We start from the raw sequence: 18874 nt of genomic DNA, 5'->3' as shown, positions 1-18874 counted from the left end.
GGGGTGCGGTGGTGGGGTGGCGGGGAGGGGGGGGCCCTGCACCACTTCCCCCCCCGGGCAGGAAGCGTCCGGGGACGCCAACAGCCAGGCACAGCCGTGTCCTGGCATGGGGGGGCCCCCCCAGGCCCCCCTGATAACCCCCGGTCCTGGGGGACCCCGCGGTGGCAGGGAGGAGAGTGGGGAGGGGGGCTGGGGGTGGTCCGGGGGGGGCAGGGGATTGGGGGGGGGCTGGTACCCCCCTCCCATGGGCCAATACAGGGGGGTGGGGGGGGGCTGTGGGTGATCTAGGGGGGGCTGGAGGCTGGGGGGGGCTGGTACCGCCCCTCCATGGGCTGGTATGGGGGGCTGGGGGGGGGCTTGAGGAAATTGAGGGGGCTCGGGGGGCTGGGGGGGGGCTCGTACCCCCCTCCTATGGGCTGATACGGGGGGTGTTGGGGGTTTCTGGTAATCCCCCTCCTTGGGGCAAATCTGGGGGGGGTGGGGGGGTCCGGTACCCCCCTCCCAGGGGCGGCTTTGGGGGGTCAGGGGCCTGGGGAGGGGCAGATCCTGGTCTCCCCCTCCTGGGGCCACACCTTGGGGGGTAACCGGGGCTGGGGGGGTCCTGGTCACCCCCCCGTAGGGTAAGCTCCAGTGGGGCCAGGGGTCCGGGGGGGTCCCAGTACCCCCATTCTGGCTGCAGCCGTAGGGATCTGGGGACCCCCCAGATCCCGGGGGCAGATCCGGGGGGTCGGAGAGCATCAGGCCTGGGAGTCGGGGGGGTCCTGGGGGTGGAGAAGACAGAGCCGGGGGGGGGGTCCCCATCACCATTTAGTGCCCCCCCCCCCCAAAAAAAACCCCCAAGGTTGGGGGGTCCCCGCACTCACCCCCCTCCGTGGTGCTGCCGACGTCCCCTCCTGCCGGGCGGCACCCAAGGGGCGGGGGGGTGCTGGTGGGGGGGGGACACCCCCGTCCCTCCCCGGTGCCCCCCGTGCCGTCGTCCCCCTCGGTGACGAGCAGCGGCCGCAGGGCGCACCGTGGGGCGGTAGAGGGGCACCCGGCGGGCACCCGTGGGTGCCGGCACCCGGCTCTGGAAGAGGGGGGTTGGTGTGGAAGTGGGGCTCCTCCTCCTCCAGATCTTCCTCTTCCTCGGCGTCTTCCTCCCGGGAAGAGCAGCTGTCGTCATCTTCGTCGTCCTCCTCCTCTTCCTCTTCGCTGCACTGGGGGTTCCAGCGCTTGGGCGAGGTGGTCCCACCCGTGGGCGTGAACTCGGGCGAGATGCTCCCGTCCGCGGGCAGCGACTTGGGCGCGGTGGTCCAACCCACGGTCAGAGCCTTGGGCGAGACGCGCCCACCCATGGGAACGTGCTCCGGAGAGATGGTTCCATCCCTGGGCACGGACGCGGGCGAGATGCTCCCATCCTTTGGCACATGTTGATGCGAGATGCTCCCATCCGTGGGCACGGACGCGGGCGAGATGCTCCCATCCGTGGGCACGTGATCCTGCGAGATGCTCCCATCCGTGGGGCACGGACGCGGGCGAGATGCTCCCATCCTTTGGCACACGTTGATGCGAGATGCTCCCATCCGTGGGCACGGACTTGGTTGAGTTGGTCTCATCCACGGGTGTGGACTTGACGAGTTGGTGCCATCTATCGGCACGTGCTCCTGCAAGCCGGTCTCATCCGTGGGCACGGACACGGGCGAGATGCTCCCATCCACGGACATGGACCTGGGCGAGATGTTCCCATCGGTAGGCACGCGGCCACGGTGCTCGTTTGAGACGCTCCCACCCACGGACACGTGCGAGACGCTCTCGTATGCGATTCCACAGCCTTGGTGCTCGTGGAAGATGCTCCCACCCACGGGCACGGACTTGGGGGAGACGGTCCCATCCGTGGGCACACGGAAGATGCTCTCGTGTGCGGATCCGTGGCCTCGGTGCTGGCGGAAAATGCTCTCATCCACGGGGGTGGACTTGGGCGAGACGCTCCCACCGGTGGGCGTGCGGAAGAAGTTCTCGTACGTGGATCCCAGGCCTCGGCGCTCCCGCGAGCTGCTCCCGCCCGCGGGCACGAACTCGGGCGAGACGCTCCCATCCGTGGGCACGTGCTGGTGCGAGACGCTCTCCCCCGTAGAGCTGGGACCGCGTCGCCGGTGCGAGACGCTCGGCGCTGCCGCGGCGGCGGCCCCGTGGCCGTGGTGCCAGACGTCCCGGGACGTTCGGTCGCGGTCGTCGCCGTCCGGCCGCCCCTCGATGGCTCCCTGCAGCTCCTGGACGCAGAGCTGGGCTCGCACCAGGCTGGCCCAGAAGACGTCGGTGCCGGCGGGGTGCCGCGGCGGGTGCCACGGCGGGGGGGGTCACCCCTTCGGCGCCCGTCCCGGAGAAGACGATGGCGTCCTGCGCCGCCAGGACCCCGGCGGTGGTGGTGGTGGTGGCGGCGGCGGGTGGCGGTGGTGGTGGTGGTGGTGCCCGCCGGCTCCATGGCACGGTGCCCGCCGCTACGGCTGCCCGCCCGCCGCGTACGGGCAGCTGCCTGTCCTGCCCGGCGTCCCGCTGCCCGGCCCCATGGCCGTGGGTCAGGGCCTGTGGGGGGGGAGCAGGAGGAGACGGGGGTGGGTGGGGGGGTCCCTGCACCGGGGGAGGGATGGAGGAAGGGGAGGAAGGGAGGGAAGGATGGAGGAAGGAGGGGAAGGAAGGGAGGGAAGGATGGAGGAAGGAGGGGAAGGAAGGGAGGGAAGGATGGAGGAAGGAGGGGAAGGAAGGAGGGAAGGATGGAGGGAAGAAGGAAAGGAAGGAAGGAGGGAGGGATGGAGGAAAGAGGGGAAGGAAGGGAATGAAGGAAGGAGGGAAGGATGGAGGAAGGAGGGGAAGGAAGGAGGGGAGGATGGAGGAAGGAGGGGAAGGAAGGGAGGGAAGGAAGGGAGGGAAGGAGGAGGAGGAAGGAGGGAGGAAGGAGGGAGGAAGGAGGGAGGAAGGAGGGAGGAAGGAGGGGAAGGAAGGGAGGGAAGGAGGGAGGAAGGAAGGGGAGGAAGGAGGGAAGGATGGAGGGAGGAAGGAAAGGAAGGAAGGAGGGAAGGATGGAGGAAAGAGGGGAAGGAAGGGAATGAAGGAGGAGGGAAGGATGGAGGAAGGAGGGGAAGGAAGGGAGGGAAGGTTGGAGGAAGGAGGCAGGAAGGGAAGGAAGGAGGGAAGGATGGAGGAAGGAGGGAGGAAGGGAAGGAAGGAGGGAGGGAGCAGGGAGGGATGAAGGAAGGAGGAAGGAAGGAGAGAGGAAGGGAGGGAGGGAAGAATGGAGGAAGGAGGGAAGGGAGGGAGGGAAGGAGGAGGAAGGAAGGGAGGGAAGGATGGAGGAAGCGGGGATGGAGGGAGGATGGAGGGATGAAGGAGGGAGGGAGGGAGGGAGGAGGAAGGGAGGGAGGCGGGGGAGAGGGAAGGAGGAAGGGACGGAGGAGGAAGGAGGGAGGGATCAGAGGAGGAAGGAGGGATGGAAGGAGGAAGGAGGAGGAGGAAGGAGAACTTGGGGGGGGCAGGGGAGGGAGGGGGTCAGGGTGGGCACCTCCGGGCAGGGGTGGGGGCCGAGCACCCGCACCCCAGCACCCGCACCCCGTCCCCGTCCCCCGCGTCACCCCACGGCCCCCACGTCACGGCCCCCACGTCACCCGCGTCACCGCCACCGCCGCCGGCTTCCGGCCCTGCCGGGGCAGGAAAGGGGGATGGGAAGGGGGGAAGAGGACCCGAACGACCCCCCCAGCTCGGGGGGGGGCTGCACCCCACGCCGCGCCCCACGCCGCGCCCCACACCTCCCTCCCGCGTAGGCCGCTGCGGAGCACAACCCCATAGCAGCCATCGGAGAAGCCACCGCCGTCATGGTGGGGGGGTCACGGCTCACCCACCCTTGTCCCCCTCCCCACGCCAGGACCCCTGTCCCGAGTGGGGGGGGGGGGAGCACTCAAGGGTGAGGCTTCCTGCAGCACTGGGGGGGGTCCCCAAATCAAGGAGGGGGGGTCTTGCACCCAGCAGTGGGTGCTGCCTGTATTTTGGGGGGGGGGGGGATGTCCCTGCTGAGGCCAGGGGGTGCGCGCCCCAAAGTGGGTGCTGCCTGTGCACTGTGGGGTGGACACCCTGGTGGGACCCCCCCCCCCCAAACCCTGCACCCCCTCCCCCCAAATGCCCCCCCCCCCAACGGGGCAGGGGGGACCCCAAGGGGTAGGGGGGTACCCAAAGGGTTATGAGGGGGCTCGGGGGGGACCCCAAGGGGTGGGGACCCCAAAGGCTCCTAAGAGGGGTCTGGGGGGGGGCAAAGGTCTATGGGGGACCCCAAGGGGTTATGGGGGGGCGCTGGGGGTGGGGACCCCAAAGGTTGGGGGGGGACCCCAACGGAGTGTGGGGGACCCCACGGGGCGCACCCAGAGACCTGTGGGGGTTCCAGAGGAGCCGTGGGGGACCCTCAGGGGCCACGGGGGACCCCCAGAGTTATGGGGGGGCCCCCGCTGGCGGGGTCCCAAGGGTTTTTGGGGGGACCCTCAAGTCTCGGGGGACCCTCCAGGGCCGGGGGGGGGGGGGTCGGCCCTGGGGAGCACTGAGAGCTATTGGGGGGGGGCCCCAAGGGGACCCCGCGTGTCCCCCCCCGGGCCGTGGGGACCCCCCGGCCGCCCCCCCCCGCTCCCCTCCCCTCCCCTCCCCTTACCGGCACTGCCGGCGCGCGGCGCGGGGCGTGTGCACCGCCGGACCCGCCCCCTTCCTCCGCCCCTCCCCTCCCCTCCCGGCGGGGGCGGGGCAAGGCAGCACACCAACCCGCCCCCGGTCACGCCCCGTGGTGAGGCCACGCCCCCTCGGCGTGGCAGGCCCCTCCTCCTGCCCCCACGGGGCCCGATCCTGCCCCCCCATAGCCTGATCCTGCCCCACTGAGTCCGATCCTGCCCCACAGGGCCCGATCCTGCCCCCCCCGGCCCCAAACCCCACACCACAAGCTGTGACAAACGCCATCGCTTTATTCCCCCACCCTGGGGGGGACCTATGGTGGGGAGGACACCCCCACCCACGGGTGCCTCCCCCACCCACGGGTGCCGCGGTCACTTGCGGAGCAGGTAGAAGCAGGTGACGGCGGGGGGGGGGGGCCAGGGACAGTGCCTTCCCCTGCCCCTGGGTGGTGCTGAGGAAGTGCCCGGGGAAGGCGGCAGCCTCGAAGGTGTGCGTGGAGCCACTGAAGGTCTTGTAGAAGGTGTAGGGGGTGGCCTCGGCCCCCCGCGAGAACAGGTCCAGCAGCCCCACCTCCTGTCATGGGAGGGGGGGTCACCGCTGGGACACCACCCGGGCGTCCATCACCATCTCCAGGTGCCACCATCTCAAGGGACACCCACCTCCAGGTGATGCCATCATGAGGCGACAACACCCTGGGGAACCCCCCACCTCCAGGTGACACCACCTCAGGGTGACACCATCTGGCGATGACACCATCTTAGGGTGCCACCACCTTAGGTTGCCCACCTTGAGTTGATCCACCTTGGCATGCCCCACCCCAGGATGCCCCCACCTTGGGTTGACCCACCTCTGGGTGACCCCACCTTGGGTCGTCTACCTTGGGTTGACCCACCTTTGGGTCCCCACCACCCCAGGGTGCCCCCACCTTGAGTTGACCCACCTTTGGGTCCCCACCACCCCAGGGTGCCCCCACCTTGGGTTGACCCACCTCTGGGTGACCCCACCTTGGGTCGTCTACCTTGGGTTGACCCACCTTTGGGTCCCCACCACCCCAGGGTGCCCCCACCTTGAGTTGACCCACCTTTGGGTCCCCACCACCCCAGGGTGCCCCCACCTTGGGTTGACCCACCTCTGGGTGACCCCACCTTGGGTCGTCTACCTTGGGTTGACCCACCTGGGTCCCCACCACCCCAGGGTGCCCCCACCTTGGGTTGCCTACCTTGGGTTGACCCACCTAGGGTTGACCCACCGCTGGGTGCCCCCCACCGCTGGGCCACCCCCCATCATGACGCCCGCCCCGTGCTCACCTCCAGCTTCAGCTGGGGCTTGGGACCGGTGCCGCAGGAGAGGGCCTGGGTGCCACCACGGATGCCCACGATGAGGGGGAGAGCGCCGGCGCTCCAGGTACTGGTTGGGCACCACGCTGATGGGTTCTACGAGGAGATGGGGCGGATGGGTTGGGTGGGAGCACCCATGGGTGCACCCTCCCCACCCAGGGCACCCACCTTCCTGGGCGGCGTTGGCACCCTGCAGTCTGGTGGCCACCAGGTGCCCGTTGTGCAGGCAGAGCCCGTTCTGCTCCGTGTCCCGCACCACGTAGTGGTAGGGCTGTGCCAGGGGATGCACCCCCGCCGAGGACATCGTCGCCTCCTCCGAGACCTCTGCCAGGGGACGTGGGGACACGGGGAGGGGACACACGGGGCGTCATGGGCACGTGGGGATGCGGGCGCGTCCCAGGGATGTGGGGCTGGGGGACGTGGGGACGTGGGGATGGGGCGCACAGGGGTGATGGGCACGTGGGGATGGGGGACATGGGGATGCGGGACACGGGGAGGGGACACGGGGTGGCACAGGTGCATGGGGACATGGGGACATGTGGGCATCACGGGGGACGTGGGGACGTGGGGATGGGCGACACGGGTGTGATGGACCTGTGGGGACATGGGGACACGGGGACATGTAGGCATCACAGGCATGTGGGGTTAGGGGACACAGGGACATGGGGACACGGGGATGGGGGACACGGGTGTGATGGGCACGTGGGGACCGGGAACAGAGGCACATGGGCGCATGGGGACATGGGTGGGAAACACGGGCATCCTGGGGACGTGTGGGCATCACAGGGACGTGCGGATGGCGGACATGGGGACATGACACAGGGACACGGGGACGGGAACACGGAGGGGGCAGGTGGAGGCACGGGGCACAGGGCCCCCATGCCCACCGGGCACTACCTTTCCCCAGGAAATCCTCGAACAAGGCCACCATGTCAGGGTCGATGACAGACTCCGCCGCGTCGCCGGTCCCCATGCTCAGCCCCGCCGCGACACCCAGCGGGTGCCCAAGGGGCTGGGACTGCTGCGGGTGTCCCTCGGGACCCTCGGCCCCGCTGCAGCCGGGGGGGAGGATGGGGAGAGAGGGGTGAGGGCGGGCGCCACACCAGGTGACTCAAGCCCCGGGTATGAGGGGAGGGACCCCATCCCCACCCCGTCACCGCTCACCTGAAGGCAGGTCTGGACACGTGGGACATGGCCAAGCCTGCACAAGAGAAAGTGTAGCGTGTAGGTGACACGGGTGATGTGGGTGGGGGATCCCCCCCTAATGCACCTGGTCTCCTGGTTGCCAATAAGCTCCCAGTTGTCAGTAGGCTCCAGAGTGAACGCCCCCAGAACATCGCTCACATAGGACCCAGCTTGTCCCCGTCCCCAGCGATACCTGCAAACCCGTCAGCTTCCGAAATCCCGTCCCGCGTCCTCTGGGTTGTGTGTGTGTCCCCCCGGGTGACGGTGGCTCTTATAGGGCTGGGCAGGGTGGTGGGGGCAGATCCCGCCCAGGTAATTGTACGGGAGTGAGCTGGGCTGGGCGGGAGGACGGGTGACGGGGACGCGGAGCGATGGTGAAACACCACCTGGTCCCGCTGTCCCCCGTGTCCCCCCCCATCATGCCCGTGCTCACCGTGGCTGGGATGGCCCCTGTGCCCCGTCCCCGCGGTGCACGGTCCCGGTGGTCCCATGTACCGTGTCCCCCCGGTGCCCGTCCACCCCGTCCCCACAGTCCCACGCGCCCCATCCCCACCGTGCCGTGCCACGCCGTGCCGTGCCACGCCGTGCCGTGCCGGCGGCGGTTGGGGGTGCGCCGGGCGAAATCCGGGAAGGGGCCGAATCTGGGAGGCACCCGGCTACGGGGCAGCCCCGCCAGCTGCGTCACCCCTCTTGGGGACGTCCCGTCCCCATCCCTAACGAACCGGTGGCGCAACAACGGCCATCCCGCCGTGGTGACATGGGCACCGGGGGCCACCGCTCGCTCTGCCCTGCCCTGCCCCCCCCCCCATTCCTCGCTGTCACCCCCACGTCACGGGGACCAAGGTGTCCTAAACATCTTTATTCCCAGGGGATGTCACCGTCCCCAGGGTGGGATGTCACCGTCCCCAGGGGGAGGACGTCTACATCCCCGGGTGGATGTCGCCATCCCGGGGGGGATGTCACCGTCCGTGGGGTGAGGACGTCACCGTCCCCGGTGGGGGACGTCACCGTCCCGGGGGACGAGGGGGTTCAGCAGAGCTGGAAGTAGAAGTCGAGGAGGTGGGTGGCATCGGGGTGCCGGGAGAGCCCCAGGGGCTGGTGGCCTCGTGCCGAGGTGCAGAGGAACCAGCCGGGGTTGGCGGCCGACTCGAAGCGCCACAGCCCGTCCTTGTAGGAGCGGAAGAAGGTGAAGGCGGCCGAGGCCACCCCGGCGCGGGGCAGCTCCCTGATGTCGGCGTCCTGCGGTGGGGACCGGTGCCGGAACGTCACCGGCGGCCGGCTGGAGACGGGGTGACCGCGCCACCTGCGGTGTCCCTGTCCCCAGGTGTCCCCTCCCCGTCGTGTCCCCATCCCTGTGATGCCCCAGCCCGGTGATCCCCATGTGCCCTGTGGCGTCCCCGTCCCCATGATGTCTCCATCCCCGTGACATCCCCATGTCCCCATCCCCACGGTGTCCCCGTCCCCATGGTGTCCCTGTCCCTGCGACATCCCCATCCCCACGGTGTCCCCGTCCCCATGATGTCTCCATCCCCGTGACATCCCCATGTCCCCATCCCCACGGTGTCCCCATCCCCACGGTGTCCCCATCCCTGTGACATCCCCATCCCCACCATGTCCCCATCCCCATCCCTTTCACGTCCCCATCCCTTTGGTGTCCCTGTCCCCATGGCATCCCCATCCCTGTGGTGTCCTCATCCCTTTGGTGTCCCCATCCTTGTGGCATCCCCGTCCCCATGGCATCCCCGTCCCCACGGTGTCCCCGTCCCCACAGTGTCCCTGTCCCCACAGTGTCCCCATCCCCCTGGCATCCCCATCCCCGTGGCATCCCCATCCCTTTGATGTCCCCATCCCTTTGATGTCCCCATCCCTTTGGTGTCCCCGCAGCATCCCCGTCCCCGCGGTGTCCCCTGACCTGCAGCTGCAGGGTGGGCTGGCTGGCGGGGGGGCTGGCCAGGCAGCGGGTGCCATTCTGAATGCCCAGGATGACGGGCAGCCGGGCGGGCTCGAAGGCGCGGTTGGGCACCCAAAACACCTTCTCTGGGGGACACACATGCACGGGGCCATCAGGACGTACCCGACACGTGTGTGTGTCCCCCTGTCCCATGTCCCCATGTCCCCATCTCACCTTCGAGGGCGGCATTGGCCCCTTGCAGGTGCCCGGCCACCAGCTGGTCATTGCGCAGGTAAAGTGACTTCTGGTTGACGTCCCAAATCCTGCCGGCGACAGCGGGTGACGGCGGTGCCCACCCCAGCACCCTGACGTCCCGTGTCCCGTCCCCGTCCCCCGGCACCGAGGTGTCACCCATGGGTGCCCCCCCCCCCCCCCCGACTTACCGATACTGGAAGACTTTGGTCTGCAGGGCGGGAGCGTTGCAGAGGGCGAAGCCTTCGGCCTCTGCGCAGAGGAAGAGGAGGGCGAGGGTGAGCACGGGCTGGCACGCCATGGCACCCCGATCCCCGCCACCCGCGTGCCCCCCTCGCCTTTATAACCCCTCCCGAAATTTCCAGCCTGCGGAGGCGGGGGGCTGCCGGTGGCGCAATCGTCCCCGCGGTTCCGCTTCCCCTCCCGCCTCGTCGGGTCCTTCCCCGGGGGGGGTCCCCCCGATCACCCGCTCACCCATGGGACCCCCCAACCCTGGCCAAGCCCTGGGGCAGCGGCTGGGAGGAAGGAAGGAAGGAAGGAGGTTGGTGGTGGTGTTGCCACACCGCTGGCTGGCGGGGTGTGAGGGGTTGGCTCCGCCCCGCCGGGGAACTCGGCGCGGCCGGGGGCGACGACCGAGGCCGGTCGTTCCCGGGGGGGGCACACCGGGACACAGCCGGGGGTGAGCGAGCCCCCTCGGAGCTAGCCCAAGCGGGACTCGAACCCGTAACCTCAGCGCTAGGGGCGCGGCGCCCTCCCCGCTGCGCCACCGGGCGGGGCGCTCCGCTCATGCCAGTGTCGCTGTGGCGACGGCGCATGCGCAGCGAAGCGAAGGCGGGCCGCCGCCGGCGGGAACCCAGCGGGCACCCGTAGGTGTATCGTGGGGACCAGTGAGTGGCCGCCGGCGGGTAGCGCATGCGCGGTGTGGGCGGATAGGGCAGCGGCGCATGCGCGGTGTGTTCGGGGGAGCCGGCGGCGCATGCGCGGTGTGCTCGTGGGCTACAACGGCGCATGCGCAGTGTCGCCCCGGCGGGGCCGGGGGGAGGGAGAGGGGCCATGGCGGGCGGGGAGACGTTGCGGGCGGCTTTGGTCGCCGTGGTGTTAGCGGCCTGGAGCGCCCACGGTCTGTATTTCCACATCGGCGAGACCGAGAAGCGCTGCTTCATCGAAGAAATCCCGGATGAGACCATGGTTATCGGTACGGGGCGCGGGAGGGGCCGGCGGGGGGCTGAGGCGGGGGCGGGGAGGAGCCAGGAGACCACCGGGGACCTGGAGGGGTAACGGGAGGGACCAGCGGGAGGGACCGGGGGCTCCCGCAGGAACGACGGGGGTGGGGAGGGGCAGGAGAGATTCGCAGGAACCGGGAGGGGTGGGGGGGGGGCGATACCGGGACGGGTGTGGGGGGCGGGCGGTGCCGGGGGGTTCTGGGCCCGCTCCGACCCGCTGCCCGCCCCCCGCCCCCCCCAGGGAACTACCGGACGCAGCTGTGGGACAAACAGTCAGAGTCGTTCCTGCCCTCCACCCCGGGGCTGGGCATGCACGTGGAAGTGAAGGACCCCGACGGCAAGGTGAGTGTCCCGGGTGGGGCGGGGGGGGATCGGGCACCCCGGGGTGGGTGTCCCCGGGGGGCTCGGGTACCCATCAGGCAGGGGGTTGGCCCCCTGGGGCATGTGGGGTGCCTAGCATCTGGGGTAGGGGGTTCCTGGGGTGCATGGGGCACCCGCCAGCATGGTGGGGGTGTCTTTGGGGTCCTTGGGGTGCCTGCTAGCTGGGGTGGGGGGGTCCCTGGGGTGCACGGGGGGCCTGCCAGCCTGGGTGGGGGGTCCCTGGAGCACATGGGGTGCCTGCCAGCCTGGGTGGGGGGTCCCTGGGGTGCCTGCTGGCTGGGTTGGAGGGGGTTTTGGGGTGCCTTCCAGCCAAGGCAGGGGGTTGCTGGGGTGCATGGGGTGCCCGCTGTCCTGGGTGTGGGGTCTCTGCGGCATATGGGCTGCCCTCCAGCTGGGGCACGGGGTCCCTGGGGTGCCCAGTGTACCCCCCCAACAAGGGCAGGGGTTCCTTGGGGTGCACGGGGCACCCACCAGCCAGGACTGGGGGGCCCACGGGAGACGCGGGGGCTGTCCCGGTGTCCCCCCCTGCCCCAGGGTGGGCACTGGGTGACGGTGGCCGCGTCCCGGCGTAGGTGGTGCTGTCGCGGCAGTACGGCTCCGAAGGACGGTTCACCTTCACCTCCCACACACCGGGCGAGCACCAGATCTGCCTCCACTCCAACTCCACCCGCATGGCGCTCTTCGCCGGCGGCAAACTGGTAATTGCGGGGCGGGGGGGATGGGACGGGACGGGACACCCCCCAAACCCGGGGAGGGGGTGTCAGCGGCAGCGGGGGTCCGCTGACGTGTGTGTGTCTCACTTCTCGGCCCCGCAGCGGGTGCACCTGGACATCCAGGTGGGTGAACACACCAACAACTACCCCGAAATCGCCGCAAAGGACAAGCTGACGGAGCTGCAGCTCCGCGCCCGCCAGCTCCTCGACCAGGTAGAGCAGATCCAGAAGGAGCAAAACTACCAACGGGTGAGGAGGGGGCTCCGGTGGGGTGGGTAGAACCCTTTTTCTCCCCCCCCCCCCCCCCAAACCCCCATGACACCCCCTCCATTTATTTTTGTTTCTTTGACCGACAGTACCGGGAGGAGCGTTTCCGCATGACGAGCGAGAGCACCAACCAGCGGGTGCTGTGGTGGTCCATCGCCCAAACCATCATCCTCATCCTCACCGGCATTTGGCAGATGAGGCACCTCAAGAGCTTCTTTGAGGCCAAAAAGCTGGTGTAGCCCCCCCCTCACCTCACTGGGACCCCCCCCCACCCCACCCCGGGGGGCTCCCACAGCCCCCACAGGGGGAACCCCTGCTGCCTGCCGGCACCCCAGGGGTGATGGGCAAACGTGAAGGGTGCGGGGGGGCCCTGGCCGCCATTGGGGAGGGTGGGGGCCGACCCCCGCGGTGGCATTTGCGGGGGGGGGGGGGTGAAATAAAGGTTTTTGGGGTCCGATGGAGTTTGCTGGTGCTTTTTTGGGGGGCGGGGGGAGCCTGGGGTGCTGCACCAAGCCGGGTGGGGGGCTCAGGTTGTTTGTTAAGCCCCCCCGGGTGTGCGTGTCCCGATTCCGCCCCCCCCCCCCGCCAAGGACCGGGGAGGGGGCTCCCCCCCACCGGTGCTGTTCAGTCCTCCACCGGTAGGGGGCGACAACGGCGGCTCCTCCGCTCTCCTCGCGGTCTCTCTGGGCGCTCGGCGGAAGTGTCAGTAGGCGGGCGAGGAGGCCACCATGGCGGCTGCGACAGCGCCGGGCTTCGAGCACATGGGCTTGGACGGGCGGCTGCTGCGGGTGCGCCGGGGCGGGGAAGGGGGGTGTGAGACGGTCAGGGTGGGCTGTGGGGTCCTGGGGATGGGCTCGGTCGGGGTGGGCGGGTGTCAGGGTGGGCGAGGGGAGAGGCCTTGTGGAGGGGGCCGGCACACAGGGGTCCCTTTTGGGGGGGGAGGCCGTGAGGGACCGGGGCTCCTCGGTGGGGAGGGGGCGGCCCTGAGGGGCCGGGACACCGGGGTGCCTTGGGGTGGGGGTGCTTCGCAGGCCTGGTTCACCCCCGCCGTGATGGGGGGAGTGGGGCACTGGGGATCCCGGGTAGTTGGGACCCCCGAGGTGACGGACCCCGCAGGCGGTGGCGGAGCTGGGCTGGGCCGCCCCCACGGCCATCCAGGCCGAGGCCATTCCCCTGGCGCTGGAAGGCCGCGATCTCCTGGCCCGGGCCAGGACCGGCTCCGGGAAGACGGGGGCCTACGGGCTGCCCCTGCTTCAGCACCTCCTGCGCCTCAAGGCGGTGAGCGGGGCGGGGGATCAGGTGCTGGGGGGTACGTGGGGTGTCAAGCAGGGGTGGGTGCTGGGGGGCATGGGGGCACCCTGGGGTGTTGGGCTTGGGTGGGTAGCGGCGGGTATGCAGGCTCTGTGGGGTGTTGGGCATGGGGGGGGGCACCGTGGGGTATCTAGGGAGGGGTGGGCACTGTGGGGCAGGTGGGGTTTGGGGTGTGCGGGCAGGAGTGGGCACTGTGGGGCACATGGGGTATGTAGGCAGGGGTGAGCGCCGTGGGGTACGCGGCCTCGGTGGGGTGCCTGGGCACGGGTGGGCACCGTGGGGCAGAGCTGGGTGCTGTGGAGTGTTGAGCTGGGGGGGGGACACGCTGTGGGGCACGGGGGGACCCTGGGCTGTGTGGGCAGGGACGGGCTCTGTGGGGCGCCGGGGCAGCTCTCCCGTGCGCCGGCGGTGACGGCGGGCGGGCGCAGGCACCCTCGGCGGTGGCGCAGGCGGTGCGGGCGCTGGTGCTGGTGCCTTCCAAGGAGCTGGGGCAGCAAGTGGTGCGCAGCCTGCGGCAGCTGGCGGCTTTCTGCGCCCGCCACGTGCGGGTGGCCGACCTCTGCGCCCAGACCGACCTCGCCGCCCAGCGGTAAGCTCACCCCCAAACCGCTCCCCACCCACCGGCCCCGGACGCCTGGGTCCCCCCGGCAAGCGGGGGGGGGGGTTGACGGGAGAGGTGGGTGACGCCGTGTGTCGCCAGGCCGGTGCTGATGGAGAAGCCGGACGTGGTGGTGGGCACGCCGGCGCGGGTGCTGGCACACCTCAGCGCCCGCAGCCTGAGCCTGCGGCACTCGCTGGAGCTGCTGGTGCTGGATGAGGCCGACCTGCTGCTCTCCTTCGGCTTCGGCGAGGACATCAAGTCCCTGCTGTGGTGAGGGGCACCCCGGCGCGGGGGGGCACTGCAGGGGACCTGGGGGACACTGCCAGGGCTGGAGGACGTGGGGGGCACAGCTAGGGGCTTGGGGGACACTGAAGGTTTGGGGGGCACAGCCAGGAGTTTGAGGGCACTGAGGGTTTGGGGGGGACTTTTGCGGCTGGAGAACATAGGGGGTACAGCCAAGGTTTTGGGGGACAGTGCCAGGGCTGGAGGACAGTGCTGGGGCTGGGGGGGCATGGGGGGCACTGCTGGGGCTGGGGAGGACGCTGAGGATTTTGGGGGTCAGTGCCACGGCTGGGGGGCACTGCTGGGGTTGGAGGACATGGGGAGTACAGCTGGAGGTTTGGGGGACGCTGAGGGTTTGGGGGGTACTGCTGGAAGTAGAGAACATGGGGGCCACAGCCGGGGGTTTGGGGCCACTGCCAGGGCTGTGGGGCACAGTGGGGCTGGAGGACACGGGGGGCCCAGCCAGGGCAGGACAACACGGGCGGCCACGTGCAGAGCTGGGGGACGTTTGGGGTGCGTTGCCAGGGCTGAGGGGTGCAGTGGGGCTCAAGAGGGGGAAACCGGGTATTGCCGGCTCTGGTGCCAAGGGTTCTGGGGGGCTGGCGCTGAGCCTCCCCCCGCCCCGCGCCCCCCCAGCCACCTCCCCAAGATCTACCAGGCGCTGCTCATGTCGGCCACGTTCAGCCCCGACGTGGAGGCCCTCAAGGAGCTGGTGCTGCACAACCCGGTGAGTGGGCACTTGGGGGGGCACGGGGAGAGGTTTAGGGTGTCCGGGGGGGGTACGAGGGGAGATTTGGGAGGTGGGCACAGAGATGGGGAGACAGCGGGACTTGGGAACGCAGCACCCACAGGGGCACGTTTTGGGGGACACACGGGGTACGGCGGACACTGGGGCGCACCAGCGGGTGGAGGGGGGTGGGGGCACGACAGCCCCGTGCCCACGTCCCCCCAACCCTGCCGCGGTGGGTGCAGGTGACGGTGCGCCCGCCGGAGCCGCAGCTACCCGGCAGCTCCCAACTGCGGCAATTCGTGGTGCGCTGCGGCACGGAGGAGGACAAGTTCCTGCTGCTCTGCGCCCTGCTGAAGCTGCGGCTGCTGCGGGGCCGGGCCCTGCTCTTCGTGGGCACCCTCGCTCGCTGCTACCGCCTCAAGCTCTTCCTCGAGCAGTTTGGCATCCCTGCCTGCGCCCTTAATTCCGAGCTGCCGGCCCGCTCCCGGTAACGCCCAAGGGGACGGTGGGGTGCTCGGCTGGGTGAGGGTACCCCTGGGGTGGTGCGGAGGAGGGGAAAGGGGAAAGCGGGGTGTCCACGAAGGGCCCAGGGGGTGACGGGGTGCCCCCGGGGAGGAGGGTGACTGCTGGGGGCTTGTGGAAGAAGGTGAGGGGCAGCCTTGGATCGGGGGAAAGCGGGGTGCTCCCTGGGGACAAGGGGTGCCCGAGGGCATCTCGGGTGAGCTAAGGGGTGCCCGGGGAAGTAGGGTGCCCTTGGGGTGCCAGAGGAAATGCCCATGGGGGTAAGGACGCCCTGGGGGGGTCCCAGGAGGGTGCAGCGTGCCCGCGGAAGAAGGGCAGGGGTACCTGTGGGTTTGGGGCAGGGGGGCGGACACCAGAGAGGGGTGCCCGTGGTGGGGACGCTGACGGGCACCCGCTTTGTCCCCAGGTGTCACGTCATCACCCAGTTCAACCGGGGCATCTACGACTACATCGTGGCCACCGACGAGGAGGCGCCGGCGGTGCCCGCGGAGCAGCCCCCACGCAAGAAGCGCAGGGGTGCTGCCCAGAGGTGAGTCCCGCGGGTGCCGCGGTGTCACCAGGGCGATGTCACGCTGCAGCCAGGGAGGGCTCAGGCCAGGGAAGGTCACCCAGAGCTGTCGGGGTGCTTCTGCTTGGGGTGTCCCTGTCCCCACCAAGGTCCCGTGCCCAGAGGAGGTCCCTGTGCCCGCGGGGATGTCCCTGTCTCCAGGGGGTTCCCCGTGCCCGCCATGTCCCCAAGGCAGGGGGGCAGTTCTCTTGTCTGGGGGGGTTTATGCCTCGTGTTTATGCCTCGTGCCCGTGTGCCTGTGTGCGTGCCCAAGGGAGGTCCCTGTGCCCAGCGTGTCCCCTTCTTTGTGGGGGTCTCCTTGCCCTGTCCCCGTGGCTCTGGGGTCATCCTGTCCAGGGTGTGTCCCTGTGCCCGTGTGAGTGTCGGTACCCAGCGTGTCCTCGTACCCACAGGGATCCCCTTTTCCCAGCGTCCCTGCGCACACGTGAGTGTCTGTGTCCCAAATGTCCCCTTGCCCGGGGTGTCCCCGTGTCCTCAGGGGTCCCCGAGCCACCCCAACACCTCGTGTGTGTGTGTGTCCCCCAAGCAAGGGCAAGGACCCGGAGTATGGCGTCGCGCGGGGCATCGACTTCCAAAACGTGGCCGCCGTCATCAACTTCGACGTGCCGCCGACGGTTCGAGTCCTACATCCACCGCCGTGGGGCAGGTACGTGGGGACACGGGGAGGGGACGCGGCGGTGCCCACGGTGGCTGGCGGCCCCCTCGGGTGGCCGTCCCCACCGCCGCGTCCCCTCCGTGCCCGCAGGACGGCCCGCGCCGACAACCCCGGCACGGCGCTAACCTTCGCGCTGCCCGAGGAGCAGGATTCCCTGGCCCAGATCGAGGACACGCTCGCCGGAGGTCGGGGGGGACACCGTGTCGCTTTGGGGAGGGGGGGCGGGTGCTGGGAGCGAGGGTGGGGGGCGACCCCACGTGTCCCCGTGTGTCCCCAGAGAACGGCGAGTTGATGCTGCAGCCCTACAAGTTCTCCACGGAGGAGATCGAGGGGACTGCGCTACCGCTGCCGGGTAGGTGGGCGGCGGGCAACGCCGGGGAGGGGGTGGCCGGTGGCACCGGCTGGCGGGGGGGGTGCCAGGCTCTGACACCCCACGTGTCCCCCACTCCCAGGACGCCATGCGCTCCGTCACCAAGCAGGCGGTGAAGGAGGCCGGCTGCGGGAGATCAAGGATGAGCTGCTCAACTCGGAGAAACTCAAGGTAAGCCCCACTCCGGTTCCCGGCGGGCTCGGGGCTGCCCGAGGGGGCAGAGGGCAGCGTCCTGGGGGTCCGCGGGCAGCGTGGGGTGGGTACCGGGCGCTGCCAGCCCCCCCGATTCTCCGCCCCCAGGCGTACTTCGAGGACAACCCCCGCGACCTGCACGTCCTGCGCCACGACAAGCCCCTGCACCCCGCCATCGTCAAGCCTCACCTCCGCAACGTGCCCGAGTACCTGGGTACGTCCCCGTGCCGGCGGCCGGCGCTGGTTTGGGGGGAGAAAAGGAGTGGGATTTGGGACCCTGGGTGGCGACAGCGGCGTAGAGGCAAAGCGGTGCCTGGGGGTGATGTTTGTGGGGGGACGGGGACGTCCCTGGGGCCACCGGCACCCTCTCACCCGCTGCTCTCTGCCCGCAGTGCCCCCCAGCCTCCGCGGCATCGCCAAACCCCACCTCAAGAAGCGCAAGTGTCTGCGGCCGCGCCACGCCGGTGCCAACCGTCGGGGCGGCTCGACGGTGAGTGCGGAACGGGCAGGGAGGGACCCCCTCCACACACACATCCCCCTGGCTGCCAGGGGGTCCGACGCTGCTTTTCTTTCCGCCCCCACCTCCAGTCCCGCGGCACCGGCAACCCGCTGCAGAGCTTCAAGTACGCCCGACGCCGCGCCAAGCGCCCGGCCGCGCCGCCCTCCTGAGCTTCCCCCGGTGCCCCACGGACTCTGCCTGCTCCGGGGAGGGGGCACCGCGGCCGCCTCGCAGCCCGCCCGGCCGAGGAACGGGGTATCTCCGTGCCGTACCCTGCGGGGCGGCCGTGCCCAATAAAGGGTGCCAACGGACTGTGCCAGCTGTGTGCCGTGTTGTGCCGTCACCTTGCCGGGCGCTTCTTCTTGCCGGCCCGTGTGCGGTGCCCCCGCCGGCTACGTGACGGGGGAAGGTTGGTGACGCAGGGGCGGGAAGCGGCGTCTCTGGTTGATGCCGGGCAAAGGTGCCAGGGCGTTATCGCCCCCCCCCCCCTTATCGAGGCCAAGGCTGTACAAGGGCCATAAATCGGGGCAAGGACGCGGTGGGGGCGTGGCACTGCCGGCTTTGGGGGGCCCGGGGTCCCCCCCAAGCGCCCCACCACCCCTGTGCCGACGTTGCCGTGAGCCTGGTAGCCTGGCACGTCTTTCCCTGGAGCTGGCACCGTGCCTTGGGCAGCACGCGGCTTGCGTGCTGCCCGCTCGCCCCGGCCGGCTGCCTCCCGGAGTGCCCAGGTTCACCCAGCCCCTGCCCCGTGGCATACGAGGCAGGCGTTACCCCTCGGGGTGCCTGAAATCACCCGCCAAGGCATCTTATCGGGGTTACGGCGTCTTATCGGGGGCCCGCCGCTCTGGTCCAAGGCTGCCTGCTGGCCCTGAACCGTTCCTGGTACTGGGGCAGAGGGCTCTGGCAGCGGCACCCCTCCCCGCGGGCACGGCAGCCCTGCTTCGGTAACGGCGGAGGTTTTGCTGCCCACGCGGCGTGGGGAGGGAGACGGTTTCTCTTGCCCCCTCGCTGCCGGTGGCCTGGCGCGCGCCGCCGGCACCGCCGAGGCGCCCGTCTCCCTGGCGCTAGGCTGGGCGGGATGAGTTTCCCGCGGTTGGCACCATGGCCGGCACGGCCTCTCCGCTTCCTCCTCCGCCCTGCGAAACCCACGACCCCGCGGGGCACCCTGGGTGGGCACGGCTCCAAAACTTCCCTCTTTTCCCCCCTCAAAACAAG

General features: G+C 70.3%; 5 protein-coding genes across 7 annotated transcripts; 2 read left to right on the top strand and 3 right to left on the bottom strand.

Moving 5' to 3' along the window:
* Nucleotides 1–438: 438 nt before the first annotated feature.
* Nucleotides 439–4740, bottom strand: LOC128150504 (bridging integrator 2-like). 2 transcript variants are annotated; one of them, XM_052806728.1, is made up of 3 exons: nucleotides 4667–4740; nucleotides 864–2562; nucleotides 439–761 (listed from the first exon to the last, which is right to left on the bottom strand). In XM_052806728.1, the coding sequence occupies exons 2-3, from the start codon at nucleotides 1701–1703 to the stop codon at nucleotides 738–740; spliced, it is 864 nt and encodes a 287-aa protein (XP_052662688.1). In that variant the 5' UTR covers nucleotides 1704–2562; nucleotides 4667–4740; the 3' UTR covers nucleotides 439–737. The 2 variants fall into 2 exon arrangements, with proteins under 2 accessions (XP_052662688.1, XP_052662690.1); XM_052806730.1 differs by lacking the exon at nucleotides 4667–4740 and adding an exon at nucleotides 3536–3599.
* Nucleotides 4663–7446, bottom strand: LOC128149902 (uncharacterized). Its single transcript, XM_052805457.1, is given in 7 exon segments — nucleotides 4663–5253; nucleotides 5988–6068; nucleotides 6070–6113; nucleotides 6186–6341; nucleotides 6915–7069; nucleotides 7182–7218; nucleotides 7396–7446. Coding segments are annotated over 6 exon segments (1056 nt in total). The 5' UTR covers nucleotides 7211–7218; nucleotides 7396–7446.
* A 638-nt stretch (nucleotides 7447–8084) lies between these two features.
* Nucleotides 8085–9895, bottom strand: LOC128150319 (interleukin-36 receptor antagonist protein-like). 2 transcript variants are annotated; one of them, XM_052806424.1, is made up of 5 exons: nucleotides 9820–9895; nucleotides 9537–9597; nucleotides 9328–9416; nucleotides 9115–9239; nucleotides 8085–8441 (listed from the first exon to the last, which is right to left on the bottom strand). In XM_052806424.1, exons 1-5 carry the CDS (start codon nucleotides 9821–9823, stop codon nucleotides 8232–8234), a joined length of 489 nt encoding a protein of 162 aa, XP_052662384.1. In that variant the 5' UTR covers nucleotides 9824–9895; the 3' UTR covers nucleotides 8085–8231. The 2 variants fall into 2 exon arrangements, with proteins under 2 accessions (XP_052662384.1, XP_052662382.1); XM_052806422.1 differs by lacking the exon at nucleotides 9820–9895 and having other exon boundaries at nucleotides 9537–9791.
* Nucleotides 9896–10338: 443 nt separating this feature from the next.
* TMED4 (transmembrane p24 trafficking protein 4) lies at nucleotides 10339–12356 on the top strand. Its single transcript, XM_052806421.1, has 5 exons — nucleotides 10339–10540; nucleotides 10810–10910; nucleotides 11522–11647; nucleotides 11765–11911; nucleotides 12019–12356. Exons 1-5 carry the CDS (start codon nucleotides 10354–10356, stop codon nucleotides 12166–12168), a joined length of 711 nt encoding a protein of 236 aa, XP_052662381.1. The 5' UTR covers nucleotides 10339–10353; the 3' UTR covers nucleotides 12169–12356.
* Nucleotides 12357–12569: 213 nt separating this feature from the next.
* DDX56 (DEAD-box helicase 56) lies at nucleotides 12570–17975 on the top strand. The gene is given in 15 exon segments (XM_052806420.1): nucleotides 12570–12717; nucleotides 13046–13207; nucleotides 13669–13829; nucleotides 13941–14111; nucleotides 14760–14850; nucleotides 15096–15340; nucleotides 15782–15904; nucleotides 16470–16783; nucleotides 16876–16928; nucleotides 16930–16950; nucleotides 17051–17087; nucleotides 17090–17139; nucleotides 17269–17374; nucleotides 17553–17650; nucleotides 17749–17975. Coding segments are annotated over 15 exon segments (1773 nt in total). The 5' UTR covers nucleotides 12570–12657; the 3' UTR covers nucleotides 17830–17975.
* The last annotated feature ends 899 nt before the right edge of the window (nucleotides 17976–18874 follow it).

This window comes from Harpia harpyja, chromosome 13 (genome assembly GCF_026419915.1).
Source record: "Harpia harpyja isolate bHarHar1 chromosome 13, bHarHar1 primary haplotype, whole genome shotgun sequence".
Classification (NCBI taxonomy): domain Eukaryota; kingdom Metazoa; phylum Chordata; class Aves; order Accipitriformes; family Accipitridae; genus Harpia; species Harpia harpyja.
Note: the sequence above shows the minus strand (reverse complement) of the source record. Positions and strands in the feature narration are given on the sequence as shown.